Source organism: Gastrolobium bilobum, unplaced genomic scaffold (assembly GCF_033153095.1).
Source record: "Gastrolobium bilobum isolate Gb01-03AN ecotype WA unplaced genomic scaffold, APGP_CSIRO_Gbil_v1 utg14936, whole genome shotgun sequence".
NCBI classification, from domain to species: Eukaryota; Viridiplantae; Streptophyta; class Magnoliopsida; order Fabales; family Fabaceae; genus Gastrolobium; species Gastrolobium bilobum.
The window spans coordinates 126,777-147,255 of record NW_026898693.1 but is presented as its reverse complement, the minus strand read 5'-3'; the positions used below and the strand labels follow the sequence as shown (position 1 = coordinate 147,255).

Below are 20,479 nucleotides of genomic sequence, written 5' to 3'. Positions count from 1 at the left end.
TTTCATCTTTTGTATGGTTATGATTCCCCACATTTAAGGCATTCACATATATATATATGACAAGTATTTGATTGCTGCACGTATATCAGCTGCAGAGATGTAAACCCATTTATGTATTAATTTAAATCCAATTGAAGAAATTAATAATATTGATTTCAAGTGGCCAAATTAATAATATAATTAATTAATTGAAACATATTTTATCTGAAAACATGTTTTACTCGAAATATAAGGTATATTTGATGCATAGTATATGATAAGGCTTGATAGTATAAGACTTGATAATATAAGACCTGATTAAATTTTAATACAATCCAGCGTTTGGTATGATATTGTATAAGATAATAACTTTCAATATTTTAAAAAAGGGGAGGGTTATTTTGACTCTAGAGTAAGATTTAAAAGTCTTACTCCTCATCGCAGCCGTTGATTTTCGTTTATCTAATGGTTATCATTTAATAAATTATAACAATTAATTATAAGCGTTAGATGAACGGAAATCAACGGCTGCGATGAAGAGTAAGATTTTTAAGTCTTACTCTTGAGTCAAATGATCCCTCCCCTTTAAAAAAATTATTTTAATATATTAATATTGAAATGATATATTAGTTTTTGGAAATTGCACTTGTAATCAGTATTAATACATCAACCCCTTATCAGGCCTAATCCACCCTCCTTAGGTCGGATTAAGTTATACATCATTTTGATGTATTAAGGGGTTCTGCTGTATAAGCTTATACTATATGATGCTCACACCAAACAACTGAAAATGTCATAACGTATAATATAAGCTTATACTATGAGTACGTCACACCAATTAATTTTAAACCGTTGGTTGGTGCCTATAAAATGGCTCCTTCAACATTTTGTACCCTAGACAATTTTCTTCTATATCACACACTCTCTCTCGCACTCGCTCTTTTTCCTTTCTGGTCGAGGAGGTTCAACTCTCTCAGTTTCTTTTCCCCCAAAATTGTTTTTCAGCTAACAAATTTCCTTTGCAGACTCTTCGGAACCCTAACCCTACCATATCTCACTCTGTAACCTTCCTTCGAATTCTTCTTCTAGCAGGTATTCTCCTCCTCTTCAAAAACCCTAGAACTCTCTCTCTCTCTCTCTATATATATATATATATGTGTGTGTATTTATATATAAACCCTAGCTTTGTTTTTGATGATTTGTTTGAAACGCTGGTTCAATTAACACCGTGTCAATCGCAGATTATGGGAGAAACAAAGGACGAAGGATACGAGGAAGAGCTTCTTGACTACGAAGAGGAAGAAGACAAGGCTCCTGACTCCGTCGGAACTAAAGTCAACGGTGAAGCTGCCAAGAAGTAAGTTGTTTCTTGCTTCTAGACCTTGTACTGTTTTCTGATGATATGAGAAAATGGCAGAGCTAGGAATTATTACTTGGAAACTATGGGGGAATGATGTGAAATTTTGAATTGTTTGTGATATAAGATCTATGTTTAACACTATAGTTTTACATTAATTTTTTTGGAAATGGGCAGATGTTTTGATCTTGGAAGAAGTTGGGTGGAATGAAAATGGATTTTTTGTCATATTTTGTTATCCTCTGATGGTATATATTCCCTTTTTTTTTTTTGCAGGGGCTATGTTGGGATTCACAGTTCAGGATTCCGAGACTTTCTTCTGAAGCCGGAGCTTCTTCGGGCTATCGTGGACTCAGGATTTGAGCATCCTTCTGAAGGCAAATTATCTGCATCCTTATATGTAGTAATTGTTGTTGTAGCTGCTGTAATAATTTAGGAACTCAAGGGGTTTAATTATTATGGCTTGAATTATTTTCAAAAGCTTTTTTTAGGTCTACAATAAGATTGTTTGACACATGTTTTTCTTTACTTCCGTCTTATTGTTTATTAATAAATGTTGGGCTTGGAGATCAACACCCCTTAATGGACGTTCCTTTCTCATTCTCATTCCCCTTCCCCTTCCCTTTTTGTTCCCCCCAAGTGGGGATCCGAGAGTGATGTCTTACCTACGCTCTAACAGGATCTAGTACCCCAAAAGAAATTGGGCTTGGGGATTTTTCAAAATGGTTTGCTAATATACCCTCGTTATAATACTAGGAAGTACAACTACTTCAAAATAGTAGTTACCCGTGGCAGACGCATCCGTGTTGGGCATGTCATGGATACTTTATACACTCCTAGCTGCATTTTATATTTTTCACTTTTATGTTTTGAACTTCTATACCAATACAGATGAAAATATCATGATAATTAGATAAAAAATATTTTATTATGCCTACACTGAGTCCTGTTAACTTTTAAAACATTGATAGTCTCTTTTGATTTAAGATTTGTGTTCTTATATTAATTTTATACTAATTGTATATATTGGACTATTACCATGTCATGTCTGATAATTCTTAAAAATTTTGTATCCTCATGTGTCCTGTGCCATATATTTGCTTTCTGTTTTCAAGATTGCTTAAATTACATATCTGACAAGTTATCCTTCTTCCAATGATATTTGTTTGATGAAGATGCTATTTATAAAAATCACAGTTTCACTGAACTTTGTGTCTTTTTTCAAATTTTTTTTACAGGTAATACTTTTAATCTTGTTTTGGAGAATTCTTATGCTTTGGTAACTATATCAAATCAAATGTAAAGGGTCAGAAAGGTTTGTTTTACTTACCACCGGTTCCTTCAACCTCCATTTTCTTTGGTTCATCACTAGTGCAACATGAGTGCATACCTCAAGCAATCCTTGGAATGGATGTAATTTGTCAAGCTAAATCTGGAATGGGAAAAACTGCTGTCTTTGTTCTCTCAACTTTGCAGCAGATTGATCCTGTTGCAGGCCAAGTTTCTGCTCTTGTTCTGTGTCATACAAGGGAATTAGCATACCAGGTATTTATTTGGGGCTCAATAGATGAAAGCTTATGGGACTTTGTATTATAGTAGCTTATGATTTAAGATGTTTGTGCAATGCCTTTCTGTAGATATGCCATGAGTTTGAGAGGTTCAGCACCTACTTATCTGATCTCAAGGTTGCTGTTTTTTATGGTGGCGTCAACATTAAAGTTCACAAGGATCTGTTGAGAAATGAATGCCCACATATTGTTGTTGGCACACCTGGAAGAATACTAGCATTAGCTAGGGATAAGGACCTTTCTTTGAAGAATGTTAGGCATTTCATTTTAGATGAATGTGATAAGATGCTGGAATCACTGGGTATGTTTAATTTCTGAACAGTCATTATTATGACTTGAATCTTACCTTTGGACTTTCTATGATTTCAATATGGTTTTCATTGTTCCCGTTATGTTTTCTGCAGACATGAGGAAAGATGTGCAAGACATTTTCAAGATGACTCCTCACGACAAGCAAGTTATGATGTTTTCTGCAACACTCAGCAAAGAAATTCGCCCAGTCTGCAAGAAATTTATGCAAGATGTAATGTCCCATGGCCAGTACTACTTGTATTAGAAGTCTCTTTTTTTCATAATGCCCGCATTCCCTGAGAGCATTTTAGATATTTAGAATGCCATGGTTTCATCAAAACTTAGTTTTGATGATAGGGGTTCAGAGATAGTGCCTTTGTTTTCCAGCCAGTTTTTATGGAGACAAATACCTGGCATGGTGGAGTGTGGTTGGGTGGCTGTAGCTTGGGCTAGAAGATCTAGATGGGGATGTTTTGGGAAAGCCCGGACTGTGGCTGTAGGCCTCTAGCTCTTCTGATTCTATACTTTTCCCCTTTTGTTTCCCATTGGAAGTTAGTTTTGTCTCTAATAGCCTCTCTATCTGATATGGCTTTTCACAAATTAGGATATTCTCTATTTTTCACTTTTGAGGGGGAGGGTTGTTAATACTCAGGGTATGTTGCTGCCAGTATTATTAGAGTGTCAAGTGTCAGTGTCACTTGCTTAGCGTGACAAAAAAAAAAGTATCTGCAAGGAGACAAAATAGATGGACAAGAACTGTGATTCAAGGGATCTGCATCCATCATTGATTTCATTCTGGATTCCATTAGCTTGAGGAAGGCTCCTAATATGATTTCCCGTGACATTGTTCCTTTCAGCCAATGGAAATTTATGTTGATGACGAAGCGAAGTTGACCCTTCACGGTCTTGTGCAGGTGGGCCTTTTGCAAGTTACATTGTTTTATTCAATTCATCTTTTCATAAATAATTTGTGAGCTGTATGGCTTACATTGGTTGTTGAAATGGCAGCACTACATCAAATTGAAAGAGGAGGAGAAGAACAGGAAGTTGAATGATCTTCTTGATGCACTGGACTTCAATCAAGTTGTTATCTTTGTGAAAAGTGTTAGTAGAGCAGCTGAGCTGGACAAACTACTAGTGGAGTGCAACTTTCCATCTATTTGCATTCATTCTGGAATGTCCCAGGAAGAAAGGTTTGTATGTGATATCAGTGGAGGGAAAAGAACCATAGGGGTATTTAAAAAAAAAACTTCTTCAAAAAATTACAAAAAAGAAAAAAAAAACATTTTACCACAATGGGGCAGTCTTGCACATGCGGGCATGCCACGTGCAAAAGGGCATTCCACATGGCACCTTGCATGGCATTACATGGAAATGGTGCTACCCAAAAAATATTGCTGTGCTGCCATGTGGCAAGCTCTGGGGAGGCACTATCATCACGATTAATTCACCAACATCACCATTAATTCACGGACAAAGAACAAAATGGAAAAGGAAAACTCATTAATGTATCATTAATTCACTATTAACCTTTCTGTGCTACCCATTAACTTTCTGCGACTTTCACCTTCTTTATGTGAAATCTTTTCCACCAACAACTACAAAATCTCCAACTACTTCAGGAATTCCACCATCACCCAGTTTTAAACAAGCCTTTTTCAAGTTCAATGCCTGCTCCCTCAATGTTTGCTGATCACGTCCTCCGGTTCTTGGCGGAGCACCAGGGTGAAGGGGGCTTTATATGGCCATTTGGGCGACAAAATGGGGTGATCGTTGTCAATGGTGTCCCCATAGTCTTCAAATATTTTTTGAAGTTCCAACTGAAAGGAATGACGAGGAGGACAAAATATAGAGGTGTTTAATTGATGAGGGGGGGAGAGATGACATTTAGTTGTTGGGGAGAGAATGAGGAAGTGAAGAACCTGAATAACCTGACAGAGTCAGGTGCTTAGTCTGTTACGTGAGCACTGGTGTGCAATGTGAACACGCAGTAGGCCTCTCTGTTTCTTCAAATGAAAACAGAGTAAGACAGAGTCAAGAAAATGGTGCAAAACATAATGGGCCTATGATTCCTTTTATTAAGCAATTTATCCCTCTAGGGTCCCCTTTGAATAATGGGATCAATTGGTGATGAGAATTATGCTGATTCATGTGATAATGCAAAGCCACCTATGATTCACCACATGATACAAATCATTGGCCTGCTGAATAGTGTCGATTTAAATTGCAAATTGTGTGGTTCTAACAACTATGCTACAGTTTGTGTTGCTCACTGATGGTAGCCCTTTTTCTCCCCTGCATTGATTGATTGGGTGTTCTGCTTGCTTTTTGTCTCACTAATACTAAATTTTGTAGCAAATGAAATGTTTATGTGTGCAGGTAAATCGTGTCTGATTTTGATTAATGGCTTTTGTAGGTTAAAGCGATACAAAAGTTTTAAGGAGGGGCATACAAGGATTCTTGTTGCAACCGATTTGGTTGGTAGGGGAATTGACATTGAGCGTGTGAATATAGTTATAAACTATGACATGCCTGATTCTGCAGACACATACTTGCACAGGGTATGATTAGCTAATGTTATCTGTTTAATTTCATCGTTAAAACTAGTCTATATGTCCCTGTCCCTATATTCTAGTCCAGAGCCATCTAATTGTCATGTCTTTTTGGGTGAAATTCTGAACAGGTTGGCCGAGCTGGAAGGTTTGGTACCAAAGGCCTTGCAATTACGTTTGTTTCATGCTCTACTGATGTTGATGTTCTCAACAATGTATGTAACTTGATTTTTTTTCTCACAATTTATTTGAAGTTTTTGGCACCAAAGGCCTTGCAATCACATTTGTTTCATATTCCACGACGCCTTGGAAATCTTCCAGGATGCGAAGGGTGGTTACCTTTTAGGCCTTGCAATTTAAGGCTTTGTGGGTTTATTGATGGGCGTGCGATGATGGGTACCTTTTTGGAGTTTCTGTCTAAAAATTGTTTTGAAACTGAACCAAGCTTTAACCATTTAATTGAATTGAACCATTCTGTCTTGCATATGCTGTGCGTCTGTCTTTGGCAATTGTGTTCTCTGGTGACTTCTCTAGTCTCAGTTATCAGCTTCATGTCTCATCCTCTCTGTTTTCATGAAAATAAGAGAGTCCTCTCATGACCCATCACCCAACTCACCTAACACCAAGAAGCCTTAAAAGTCCCAAACAGCTGACTCTCTTAACCATGAACTACCCCTGAATCCACCATGAATACCTGCTGTGCAGAATACCCAGTGTGCATTACCCATTAACCTTGCATCATTCTTTCAGTCTTTCCAGCCTTATCCCAGCAACATTCTCAAGCCTCAAGTCCCTAATACCTAGCATATCCAGCATCTGTATCGTGCCCAGGGATTTTTTTTCTTTTTCTTGCTTGCTATACCTGTTTTAGAGTGATGGCAACTGAAGCATCATGCCAAGCTGGAAATAAGCTAGATTTTTATTATTTATAGGATGAATGTCTTGGATATTTAGTGGTATTTTGACATGACCATCATGTGTCCTCCATTTGCTGCAATGCCTTCTGCCACAATTCCATGTTGGAATTTTCTCTTGCTGCTATTGGTATTCATAATAACGATGCTGGGTGAATTGGCATTACTAATTTTGTTTGTTGTGTATTCCAGGTTCAGTCCAGGTTTGAGGTGGATATAAAGCAACTTCCTGAGCAGATTGATACCTCTACCTACAGTATGTTCCTCCTCATCCATTAATTTTAATTCTTATACTGGTTATTTGAGGTTGTTTAATATTATGCTTTAGTTAGATCCTTCACCAGTTTCACTCAATTGTGTATGTATGTCTTTTTGGTAGTGTTGAATTGCTGTGTTTCATCCATGATAAACTGGGATTTTCCAATTAATCATATATGCATGTTTCATGCTACTTCTTTTGGGGGTTTTGAAAATTTAAAATTATAAAGATTTTTTTTTTCTTAACTGGCAATAGTCAGCAGTTTTTAATCCAATTCATACAGAAATTGTAGAATTGTGCTTCTTGAATTTGCTTTTACTCACTTCTTTTTTGTTTTTCTTCTGAGGACTAGACATTAGATCTGTGTGGATACTGGATTGCCGTGGCTTTTTTTTTCCCATTCTATTTATATCCTCAGTTGCAACTTCAAACTTTTTCTCGTGTCCATCAATAATTTTATTATCTTTCTTTACTTCAGAAAAAAAAATCTTGCATAATATTCATGCTTTGATAGATTCCGTATTTTTATGTTTTAAGTTTTCCCTGTACCAGATGGGTTCAACTTTCTACTGCCATATTTTTTCTCCCTCTCTTGGGAACTGTCTATATGTTGCTTTGTGCTTTTGCTGTCTGAGTTTTTGACGGGATTTCCTTGAACTTTTTTTGCAGTGCCATCATAGTGAGGCTTAGGTATATTTCATGGATGGTATGAGCTCTTGCAGATTATATGTATCTCTCAGTTCAGAGTGGCTATTTGAACAGATGATTCTCCGTGTCATTGTCGAGTCCGTTAGTTTTATAACTGTTGACGCCATTTTAAGCTTAGGATTTTGTGGTATGGCGGCTTCTGAATTTATGAATTTAATGTATTCTGTATTATTTAGATTTTTTATCCTTTGAACTTCATGTTGTTTTTGGTGAACTTATTTTTCAATTAATTTATTAGATTGCGAAGTTAATATCATGGTTGAATGCATTGACGTGGTCTTATTTAATTAGTTTGCTGCTTGGATGCGGGAAGACCCTCACAGTGGTCGCTCTGCTATTTGTGGGGAGGCCGGTTAATTAGAAGATTATTTTGGAAGCTTTTCATTTTTTAGTGAGATTTTCTATTTCTACAAATAGTTTCCCATTGATTGATACCTGATTTTGCATGGGTATTTTAACCGTCGGATCTTTGTTTTATATATATATATATATATATATATTAAGAAAAAGTGTTTGTTTTTTTAAATTACATAATTTGTGTTTGTCTACTCTTTCCCTTTTTATCTATATTTTTCTCTTATTTAAAATGACACAACTTTATATCTTTTAAAATGATATATACTTTTTTCATATAGATATATATATATATATAGATATAGATATATATAGATATATATATAGAGAGAGAGAGGGGGGGGGGGGGGGGGGGTAATTTATATTTTTTTCTAATTTTTATCTCCACTTATGAATTATGCTGTCGCCATTTCTTGTGGCTTTATTTTAGTTTTCTGGCCTTTTCTTAAGCTAAAGATGGAAAGAACTTTATTATAAAACGTATAATTATGATTTTTTTAATAATAATGTTTTGATAATTTCTTTATTAATTTTGATGAATACCTGCAGGCTGCAGCCTTACATTCAGCTTAGTAGGTTAGACCCTTAAGATAGCCGAGTCGTCTCACCACTTTGTGCTTTTTGAAAGGTTTTTGTTTATATTAATTTAGTCTAATAATATTCTAAATTATCATTGTCTTAATTCTTTGATTTTATAGAATATAATTAAATTATTATTATTTTAAATTTCTGTTAGTTCATCAATTATTTGATTAATCTGGTAAAGTTAAACACTTAAATTTGAGACAAATGGTTGAGCTGAAATAATCCTGGATCAGTTTTTGGTGGTTATTAAATTAATTTTAATTTGAATTCTGTGGTATTTATTTTCTTGTTTGAGAAAAATTTAATTGAATAATACTTTATATAATTAAGGAAATGAATTATTAACGAAATATTGTAACTAAAGTAATAATATTAATGCTCTAGAATAAGAACAAGATATAATCTAAATTAAAAATAAGAGCAAAATGGTTTCGATTAGATCTGTAAAATCCAATAAGCTCAAGTATAACAGCAAGGTAAACCCAATGATCATTGGTCGAATATAATAAAACCGACCCAACATAATGCCTCTCCAAGTTGAAGGCTTCAACTTTGTGAGGAAAAGTAGAGAAAACCATATATATACTGATTCTCTCGATGATTTGGATGAGCATAGGATTAGTTGTGGCATGCAAATGAGACAAAGAGGAGCATTTAACAGGTCCTTTTTTAAAAAATAAATTAAAAATGGTAGGATAACCAATTTTGTTTTTTTAAAGAATTTAAACGTAATAAAAAGTTTAGCAGATGTTTTGGGGAAAGTGGATCCTGTTACTTTTTTTAAAATGAAAAAAAAGGGGTAAAACAGTTATCATCCACAATAACAGACACAAAGAGAAGAAGTCTAAATTAAATTAAATATAAATATTTCAATATTAAATACTTTTTTAAATTTTAGTTTACTTTTTTTTTTTTGGAGGTTACAAGGAATTGAACATAACACCCTACACTACACACACTCCTAACCAAGGAAGCACGGACACTTGTAAAAACAGGAAGAGTCGGATCTGACACGCTCCGACACGGCGACACGCTTCGACACGGTGTCGGACACGCGGTTGACTTTTTTCGACACGTTGACTATTCCGACACGCGAATTTGACGGTGTCCGACACGGTCAAATGGCATTTTCGTAATTTTTTTATTTTATTTTTTATTTTTTTTTAAAAGTTAAAATATATTAATAAAGCTTCCACCTGATCATATCAATTTTATCTTTTTGTCTTTTTTCCCCTTAAGTAGATAAGAGATTATCTCAGCATCATTGTTGTCAATTCATATCACGCTCTTATTGTATCTTCTTCTCTCTGATCTCTCTCTAATATGATTTGATCTCTCTAACTGATCTTATATCTCTCATCCCAGTTCTTATTTTTTTTATTAAAGCTTCCATCTTTATAACGTGTTGATGGGTATTATTAATTTAGTTTCATTTTTTTGTTAAATTATTAAATATTAAATGAAATATACACTATATAAATTAAAAATATTATTTAATATTAAAACGTGTCCCAACGTGTCGAAATCCATAATTTTTTAAGATTGACGTGTCGGAGTGGAGTGTCGTGTCGTGTCACGTGTCGCGTGTCGTATCGGTGCTACATAGCTCCTAACACACACACCCCACACCACTAGGCTAACCCTAGTGGTAATTTTAGTTTACTTTATGGGCGAAAACAAATTTGTCTATAAACTTAAAAGGAGAAATTTTAGAGGAAAAATTGTATGTGAAGGTGATATTTATCCTAAACTTTCCTTGCAATGAGTTCAGGTGTATAAATTATATATAGCTGTAGATCATATATAAAATTTGTTAAATATTTAATAAAAAAATATATATTAAATAAAAAAGATAAAACGACAGTATACATAATAATTAGAAAAGCTTTCAAATGAAAAAAATAATTTAACGGGTTAATTATCCTTCCCCCTTGATTCTCAGCTGCCTGAGATGATTCCATAAAATTTTTGTCTGTACTATTATTGCCTTGTATAAGATAAACAAGTTTGTTATTTTTTATTTTATGAGAATAATTAAATTCTGTTTTATCATTAATATGAAATATTTTCCTTTTCTATTAAAATAAAACTTCATCATTTTTTTCTTTATTAAATTGGATATACCTCTACATTTTTGTGGACCCTTACTTGGATATATCATGTTTTAATGATCTTTTTGTTCCATTAGGATAATTATGAAATCCACCTTTGGAAGAAATTTAAAACTTTAATCCTGAACTTGTCCCAAATCAAATTAGTTGCGAAGCGATGAACCGATATAAATATTTCCAAAAAGATAAGATGATGGCTTTTTGACCCTTATAACCTTTTATTATTAATTAATTACCGATTTGACCTTGATTATAAACTATTTCAAAAATTTAACCCCCTCAAAAAACATAACACCAATCTACCCCTGTTTGACCGTTGACCACCAAGCCTACCCGGGTACACCCCTCTCTACCCGAGTATTTTTTGAAAAATTTTGTCTACCCGGATAAGGAAAAGTGTACCCGGGTATTGTTCTTCGCACCTGAGAAATTGTTTGAATTATTTACCCGGGTAGAGAGGGGTGTACCCGGCTAAATCTTCGACCACCCATTTGGTACTTGCTATAACTGGGGCAACTTGTAGCTGATGGATATAAGAACAAATGAATGGTAAGATCGGTTGAGAGTGAGATCGGATGAGATCGACTTCTTAGATCGTAAAATCCGTAGGATCGTGCGATCCCATCGTTCCGGAGATTTTGAAAAAATTCAGAAAACTGAACCCAGAAACCATTGAAGGGACTCAGGGGAGAGAGATAAAGGAAATGATTTAATAACGACATTTTTACTTGCAAGCTGGCAATTTCTTGTTGACAGGTTTGGTGTGTTGTGGATTTACATTGCCAAGCTCTTCTCTTTCTTGCTAGGTAACCAAATGTTAGATCTCATCTTAGTTTCAAAATCGATTCGACGGTGACGGTGAGGATGAAAAAGGGGTGGTGTTCACGTTGCTCCTTTTTCCTCAAAATCAAATAAATCATATCTGTTCTTATATCCATCAGCTACAAGTTGCCCCAGTTATAGCAAATACCAAATGGGTGGTCGAAGATTTACCCGGGTACACCCCTCTCTACCTAGGTAAATAATTCAAGTAATTTTTCAGGTGCGAAGAACAATATCCGGGTACACTCCTCCCTACTCGGGTAGACAAAATTTTTCATAAAATACCCGCGTAGAGAGGGATGTACCCGGGTAGGCTTGGTGGTCAACGGTCAAACAGGAGTAGATTGGTGTTATGTTTTTTGAGGAAGTTAAATTTTTGAAATAGTTTATAATCAAAGTCAAATCGGTAATTAATTAATAATAAAATGTTATAAGGGTCAAAAAGCCATAAGATGATAGTTTGCCACATCAGACTCAAGGGTTTAAAAACCCTAGCTAATGGGAGAAATCAATGTATTAATGGTTATAAAGTATAGACACTTATAACAATTTTTATACTACAGAAACCATTTTTATACTAAAGAAACCATAAACAAAAATTGAGGAACACTATAGGTACGAATTACATATTTTAACCTAAATAATAAATAAAAAAAATGCATGAAAGTTTATTATTTAACCATACCTCATAAAAAAGTTGATGTAACTTTTATTGAATAAAATAAAGATAAGTTATTTTCAGTGACCCCCAAAATTACGTAATTTTGAATTAATGAAGAATATTTTAGTAATTTTATTTATTTTTTTATCATATAAATTTTACAAAAACACCCTTCATTAACTTTCCTAAAATTACATAAACACTTTTTATTAATTCAAAACGACGTAATTTTGAGGATCTCAGGAGATAACTTATTTCCAATAAGTGAAGAAATACTTTATCCATAAAATAATACAAATAAACTACAAATCTAGCCTAGTCCTGCCTTTGTTGGTTGAATACACAAATGATGTTTAAACACTTCAACAACCAAGCCGAAACGCATTTCAAATTTCAAATCTCAAAATCAGGAATCACCAATGTTTCAAAATTTTATCTAATCTTAGCTTTCTTTAGGAGTGACTGTGGATGCTATGATCGGGTTGATATGAGAGTTGTCTACTTGATGCACACTATCAGTATTTTCTGCATCAGCTTTCTCAAGCAAAAGTTGTTGCTGCATTGCTTTCATCATCTCCTTCAGAGTTTGTTCTTCCTCTCCTACACCCATTTTCATTAAAATCTCAGCTTCCTTCTGGTTGGTTTCAATGTTGTCTACTTGTTGCTCCAGAGCTTTCATCATCATCTCTGACGTTTTCTCTTCCCCTTGTAGTTGCATTTTCATTATGATCTCAGCTTCCTTGTCAAGAGGCTTGAAATATTCTTCAATGGCTGTTTCCTACATGAAAATTACATCTTGTAATGTAACAAATTTGGGTGCAACAAACAAAATAATCAGAATATAAATCAAGGAAAAGAAACCAAATATCATTAAAAAACTTCCATATAACAGAAAAATATCTTAAATAAGACAATCATGACAGAATTTGCATTTCACACGGAAGTTCTCAATGCATGCTGGCATAACTTCTTAGGGAAAAAATAAAATTTTTGTTTAGGTGCCTTCATATTCATAAGTCAGGGAAAAGGATTGCAAATTTCAAAGATAATTTCCAAAGACATACAATTATTTAAATCTTAAATTTCCAAAATTTCATATTTTTCATGAATATACAACTTACTGTTTCTTCCAGCTTCTTGTTCAAAGCTTGCATCTCTTCAACCATACGACGAACATCAGATAAAATAATCTGCTCAGGTACTTTATTTAAGGCTGCTTTCCTTTCTTGTGCCTTTTCATGGGAAAACATCATACACATAAAAATGGGAAAGAAGATACTAAATAGTATAAAGGCTTTGAGGGCATGCAGATCCTCTTTAAAGAGAAAATCCCACATATTCCTTCACCGCAATGAAAAATGAAAGTTAAATTTATATTTACCCAATGTGAATAGGAGCTTAGCAGCAAGGAAGAAGAAAAATATTAAAAAGTAATATCTTAATTCTTAACTACCTTGTTTTACCTATTTTTGTAAGACTCATATATCAGCCCAAAGAAAAGCTGACCCTTCTTAACAATTTAATACTTATTTAGACTAAGGATCAACAAGATGATGCCTTACTGACTCCATTCAAAAGTGCAAGATAATGAATGACTCAGCACCTCTATTATATCCAGAATATGATGTGCCTAGACTTTGTGATGACAGTATCTAATCCATCCACATAAAACTTAAAAAAAAAAAGGGGGGGGGGGGGGGGGGGGGGGGGAAAAAATAGACTGAGACTAGGCTTGGGAGATAATGTTTACCAGTAGCCTCTAAAATTGAGAATTATCAATTTTCCTCTTCTACTATTTTATCTTCAGCAACCTTTCCTTTTAGCAGTAGTTCTCTTTCTTTGTAATTTTCTTCAACTTTCACTGGTGTTTGTACTAATTTGCTGGTTTTCTTACGAGAATCCATTATAGTTAATACGATTTTCAGATTCTGCTTCCATTTAGTTATACCAAGATTATTGGAACTTATCAGTCTCACTTTATTTTTTAAATGAGACTCACTTCTTGGCTACTCAATTTGCAAATGAGCCCCAGCTTCATATGAAATCCCAAGTCTGAGCTCATAACATTCATGTATTATCTTCTAATTTGGTTTCTAAAAGAGAACAGTAACAGACTCAAGAAAAAAAAAGTGTTCATATAAGAGAAAATGTCGGACCTGTTTGACACGTTCCTCGAGCTGCAGCCTAAAAGACCGTATTCTTCGCTCTTCATATCCAGAAAGCACCCGGACATAAAACATGGCTTTCCTTCCAAACTCTAGCAATTTATTCATGTTGACAAATCATCAACAACTATATGCTTTGGGATTTTCTGCAAAATGGAATCCACCTCAGAAATGCTAGAAGTAAAACTTATAGAATGCTGATTCAGCTGATAACTCTTGAAAGAATTAATTAATAATGTTCCATGCAACTGCCAAACAGAATGAAACCTTGGCTAAATTATCACCTTCTAATTACAAGCATAAACCCTAATTATCCCTAAAGTTTTTTTCTTCTCGAAACAGATTTATGAAATTCACAAGAAAATATAGTACTTAAAAGTAAAAAGGAAATGAAAGAAATAGGGATGAAAATTGACTCCATAACCTGATATTGCTAGACCACATACAAGTGCAACAGAGGTAGCCAGTACAATATAAAAGCATGAGTTATTCACTAAACTTAAGAACACAGCAGTTGTCAATAGACTAACGAAAAGAAAATCAGAAAAACCTTGAGAAGACATAGCAGCAAGCTTAAGAAACTCCCATTGTCAGCATAATAACAGAAACAGTGGCACACAAATTTTATTAGGATCTCACAACAAGCTTTAAAATTTAACAAGAGCACAACAGAGGCTCGCAAGGAAGGGGTGAATTTAATACTCCACAGGGAGCTGCTAAACTCCAGTATGCTCTAAACTGCCCAAAAGCTAACTTATCAAACCACTGACTCACCAGGACTACATTCTTCTTCAAAATCTGATAGGGATTTCACTCAATACAGAGAAATAAATGAAAACAGAGACTTGTATTAATGGAAACTGCAACAATACATCAGTTTGGATACAGGTTACAGTCCTGACAGTAATGAAATACAATAAAACTATAACAGTAATAATGGAAGAGACAATTAACAGTAATGAAAGAAGAGAAAATAACATCGAAGGTTCTAGAGTATTCGAGAGGCCCTAGTCTCTCCCAAGTTCCATTTCAAGCCAGATACCAGATGCCTTACAACCTATGCACACTCTCCTATTTAACCAACCAGAAAATGCATGAGGCTATGTAATAGGGGAGTGTATCTATCTTGCAAAAACTTGAATTGAGAGATATCAAAAAGGAAAGAGATAGAATGTCAAAAACTTGAATGACTAAGCAAATGCCAAAAAAATGACGGCATAATTATTTGGGACCCTTTGGGTCTCTAATTCCCATGTGCAGGGTTTAAGATTATTAAGATTGTAGAAATATTTGGCAGTAAATAGCATAGATTGGAATTCCCATAAACTAACCAAATATTATAATTATATAAGAGAAACTGTAAAGATTACTAGATTACTAGCTAACAACAGAAATATAGTCAGTATGCTTTATCAATGAAACAATTATTTTTCAATCTCCAATGGTATTGCTATAAATGGTGCTAGCCCTGATGTAGTCACCTGCAGCACTACGTCGGTCTATATGAAGGCATTTATAAGGGCCAAAATGTTTGCTGAGATGTTGGGTTCTTCAATTATTCTTGTATCTTTTTCCCTTGTAATAAATGGAAGAAACACAAGCTATAAGGTGTAGTTTCCTAAATCATGCTGATAATATTATGGTCAGGTTCCATTATTTACAATGAAATGGAGTATGATTGATGCACTCAAGATAGAAAAACTTGATAGGTGTTACAAGCTGCATTAACAATGCTTGAACGAAGGAACTCCGATAACAAATATATTTAACTTAGTGATGGGTAGTGTGGTACCCATTCACTGATTATTTGCTAAATCAACAAAATTACTTTTTAGAGTGCTAAAAGGGTATTACATTTTTTTTATTGATGTCATTTCATAAATTTCAAAAAAATTCAATTTTTTTTTTTTTTTGACATCTCAAAATCCTCAAAATATAGATAAAAGCTATATAACTCATGATAGTAAACCAGTAAGAACAGGAACTAACAATTATTGAAGGAAAGGAACAAACTATAATGATACTAAACCAAGGAGAAGAGGAACTAAACCAATATCATAATACTAAACCTCATGATACTCAAAATCCCCATGATATTATTATTATTATTAGTTAAATCGAGGAAGAACGAAGAACCTCATATCCAAGCATCTAACAAAATCGAAGGTTATTGGGAAGATATTCTTACTTATTTTTGAGCGGGCGGGATCCAAGCAGCGAGCGAGAGCGACGATGGCTAAATGGATGGGCGACAGACAGTAAGAGACAAATTAATTAATTGGGATTCGATTTCGATGAACTAATCTTGGGAGCAAGGGATTTGCGAAGATGAAGAAGATCCACTTGTATGAAAGGAGGTTCTTTTACAACCAAAACGACACCGTTTGGTCTTATTTTAATTGTTTTATTTTATTTTTTAAAAAAGGGAAAGATACTGTAACAATCAATTGTGTTACTGCCAATCAATTTTACCGTTAAATCGATTGTGTTGATCCAACGGTTATATTTATTTTCACCTTTATATGCTTATGATTCCCGTATTTAATACTTTATATTTCTTTTTATTTCTGTATGGTTATGATTTTTCATATTTAATGCTTTCACATTAAATATGTGGAATCATAACCATACAAAGATGAAAATAAATATAATTGTTAAATCAACGTAATTGATCTAACGATGAAATTGATTGATAATACTAACACTAGTTCGTTGTTAGAATATCCTACCCAAAAAAATAGATGGGACTCATGCCTTCAAAATTTTGTCAATATCAAGTCAGGTGTGATCTAATATATTTAGCAAAATACATGAGACTCAAGCCTTAAAAAATTTGTTAAAAATATAAGTTATACGTCTATTTTATAAGGCTTGACCTATAGGTTTATAATCGAATTTGTATCGTTTTATTTATTTTAATTAAAATAAAATAATTATTTAAATAATTTTAATTAAAATAATATAATTTTATTTATTTTTTCTAATTCTTAATATGTATTGAAGGCTTAATAAACTTAGAATTTAACTTGCACTAAATTAATAAATCAGTTTACCCTTATCCATTTATATCCTAGTTATAAGTTACTGATTTGGCTGTGCCTGTGGGCCACATTATATTTCAAGGTATTTACATCAACAACTCCTTGGATATGAAATATCATTTTGTCCATAATTGCTCACCAATTTTAACTGATTATATCATTTTGTCATAGAACTTCGAAAGTTGGGGTTGTCCACTGCTAGGCTAGAATGGCAAGGACATAGTTGTTCATTTCTAGTCTTCTATAATTCTGAAAGGTAAATAATTTGTAATGGTTTAATATTTATTAGGAGATAAATTTATTTCTTACATACATATAAAAGTGTATGAGACTCATATTTTTTTTTTCTTCTCACATGGGCCTATATGGACCTTACACAATTATATATATATATATATTGGCTTAGTGAATATCAAGTGACTGGATGTAATTTTGGTCCAGTGCACTATATTCTCCTGCAAGAATATAGTGCAAAAAATATTATAACTATGTTTTCCCGGGAGAACACCTGAAGAACACCATTGTAATATTTTTGCACTATATTCTCGCAGAAGAATATAGTCACAATACACTCAATGAACAGTCCAGTGACTGAATTTTGGATTTTTCGTGTGTATATATATATATATATATATATAGACAACCTTCTTCTAGATATATAATTGGTGCGTACACACCACGCCCATGATCACTGACAAGTGAAGTGACAACTACTTGGAATCAATGGTTTAGTGAAACAAATTAAAGCATGTAATTTTATCAACTTGATCATGAAACCCAATGTAAATGTGCTTGCTTTTTCAATAACAAAGCTGGGATGCCATCATCACAAAATTTGGCAACAAAAATCGTTTTTAGCCTTGGTTTCTATTTATGAAGGGAAGAGTAACCAACCGATGATGACATCCTTGTTTAACCTCAGCAGAAGAATTGTTATCGTATGAGGGGGTTCAAAGTGACTCTGGGCTATAACTTTTCACTGGTTAGTTTTCAAACATGATTCAGCACATGATGATTAAATCCTTCCATAAAATGCTAGTTTTGGAATGCTATCCAGAACAGAAATTTTGAAGCTTTCGGCATATGAATAGAAAATCTAAGATGCTCTAACCAATTTGTTACCAGAAGTCTCCACAGGAGCACAAACCATTCTTGAAATGGTGGAAGCGATTGCGGTCCCTCACCACAACCTCTCGGTTATAAACCTTAGATATGAACTTAGTAGCAGAATGACAATCTTCACAAACACGCAAGTTCTTCACAATTCTAATGGGTGTTCCTGGGGGCGTATTCAGAAGAGAAAAAGCTATAGCAAGCTTTTCACTGTGTCTATACAAAGCATCTTCTTTGTCTTCTTCATTAATATCAAGCAATACCTGTGATGTTGTAGGTACATATCCTGCCCTTTTTATTTCCTTTCCCATCTCGTCCACCATTTCATATATTTCCTTGTACTGATTATGCGACTTATCACCAGCAACAAACTCATGCATTTCATTATTTAGCTCAACCATGGTGCTCCCTGGAATCTTCTTCATCCCTTTCATATCCATCATCTCTCTAACCTTGGTCTTCTTCTCCCAGCGTAGCAATTTTGCATAAATGTTTGAAAGCAGAACATAGTTAGATTCATGCATTGGCTCACTTCTGATTAGCTCTTTTGAGATGCTCTCTCCAAGCTTGAGTTCACCGCGGGCATGGCAAGCAGTGATTATGGTTCTCCAAATGATTTGGTTTGGCTCAACAGACATCGTTCGAACAAACTCCAACGCCTCTTTGACGAGTCCAGCTCTACTCAAAAGATCCACCATGCATCCATAGTGTTCTATCTTGGCCACAATGCCAAAATCCTTCCCCATTGAATTGAAATAGCACCGTCCTTTATCAACTAGCCCGGAGTGACTACAAGCAGAGAGCACCCCAATGAAAGCAACATCATCAGGGGCCATACCTTCTTCAATCATCTCATCAAACAAAGAAACAGCCTCTAAGCCACGACCATGCATTGCCAAACCAACAATCACTGAAGTCCACGAAACTATGGTGCGCGCTTCCATTTGTCTAAACAGTTTCATAGCTTTGTCAACATCACCACACTTTGCAAACATGTCTATCAGCGCATTACATAGCTCAACAGACTTTGGTATGTTCTTCCTCTCAACATAAGATTCCAACCACTTCCCCAGCTCAAGTGCACCCAAATCAGCACAAGCAGATAAAACCGAAACCATGGTTATCTCATCAGGGCAAACTCCCATAACCTGCATTTCCCTAAACAACCCAATGGCGGGTGCAGAACGTCCCAAACGCGCATACCCTCCAATCATGGCACTCCACGTCACCGAATCCGTCTTAGGACTTTCATCAAACACCTTCCTAGCAAACTCAAACCCTTCCTCGCTACAACAATACATGTGAATCATGGTGTTCTGAACATGAAGATCATCCTCAAATCCAAACTTTACCAAAGAACCATGAACTGATTGTCCCAAACTCAAACTGGCAAGGCCAGCACAGGCCTTGAGGACAAAAGGGTAGGTGAATTTATTAGGCAAAACCCCATAATGAAGCATGGTTCGGTAGAAATGTAAAGCCTTGAACTTGGAGTCACCCGTTTGAGCATAAGCCCTGATAACAGTGTTAAAGAGGAAGGTATCGTAGAATAGATTAGGGGAAGCAGCTTCAGCTTCAACAGAGGAGAATAGGAATGAGGAAGCGTAGTGTATGACATTGAGGTCGGAAGAGGTGGAAGCGAACTTGGTGAGAACAAGTGGGTTATTTCGGAGACCCAATTTGAGAATGAGCGCGTGGATTTGTGTGAGGTTAGTGAGAGTGTTGCACGATTGAAGAAGAGCTAAGCATGTTTGTTCCGCAACTCTTTGTTTCGTTGTATCTGCTGGAAGTTGGTACCTTAAGGCGTTGATTGCATTTTTTATCATGGGGAATTGCATTGCTTCATTTCAACCATTTTCATAAAAACGACAGTGTGTGCTAATGAGGGTTTCAATTAGGTTTAAACTTTTAAATATACAAAAACAAAAACGTGAGCGTGTGTCGAAAACGAGAATTAATGTCGCACGTGTTGTCTGATGTTCGATTTCGAATTCTGTTT

At 34.8% G+C, this 20,479-nt stretch overlaps 3 protein-coding genes across 3 annotated transcripts; 1 reads left to right on the top strand and 2 right to left on the bottom strand.

Annotated features, from left to right (window-relative positions):
* Positions 1–896: 896 nt before the first annotated feature.
* On the top strand, positions 897–7,880 carry LOC133318419 (DEAD-box ATP-dependent RNA helicase 15-like). Its single transcript, XM_061520407.1, has 12 exons — positions 897–1,071; positions 1,221–1,336; positions 1,613–1,713; positions 2,709–2,881; positions 2,974–3,205; positions 3,309–3,427; positions 4,053–4,109; positions 4,204–4,388; positions 5,612–5,756; positions 5,879–5,962; positions 6,854–6,917; positions 7,590–7,880. The coding sequence occupies exons 2-12, from the start codon at positions 1,224–1,226 to the stop codon at positions 7,598–7,600; spliced, it is 1,284 nt and encodes a 427-aa protein (XP_061376391.1). The 5' UTR covers positions 897–1,071; positions 1,221–1,223; the 3' UTR covers positions 7,601–7,880.
* Positions 7,881–12,247: 4,367 nt separating this feature from the next.
* Positions 12,248–16,636, bottom strand: LOC133318463 (uncharacterized). Its single transcript, XM_061520469.1, has 4 exons — positions 16,515–16,636; positions 14,318–14,472; positions 13,283–13,393; positions 12,248–12,939 (listed from the first exon to the last, which is right to left on the bottom strand). Exons 2-4 carry the CDS (start codon positions 14,432–14,434, stop codon positions 12,604–12,606), a joined length of 564 nt encoding a protein of 187 aa, XP_061376453.1. The 5' UTR covers positions 14,435–14,472; positions 16,515–16,636; the 3' UTR covers positions 12,248–12,603.
* A 1,458-nt stretch (positions 16,637–18,094) lies between these two features.
* LOC133318466 (pentatricopeptide repeat-containing protein At4g21065-like) lies at positions 18,095–20,326 on the bottom strand. The gene has a single exon (XM_061520473.1). The coding sequence runs from the start codon at positions 20,316–20,318 to the stop codon at positions 18,486–18,488; it is 1,833 nt and encodes a 610-aa protein (XP_061376457.1). The 5' UTR covers positions 20,319–20,326; the 3' UTR covers positions 18,095–18,485.
* Between the last annotated feature and the right edge of the window lie 153 nt (positions 20,327–20,479).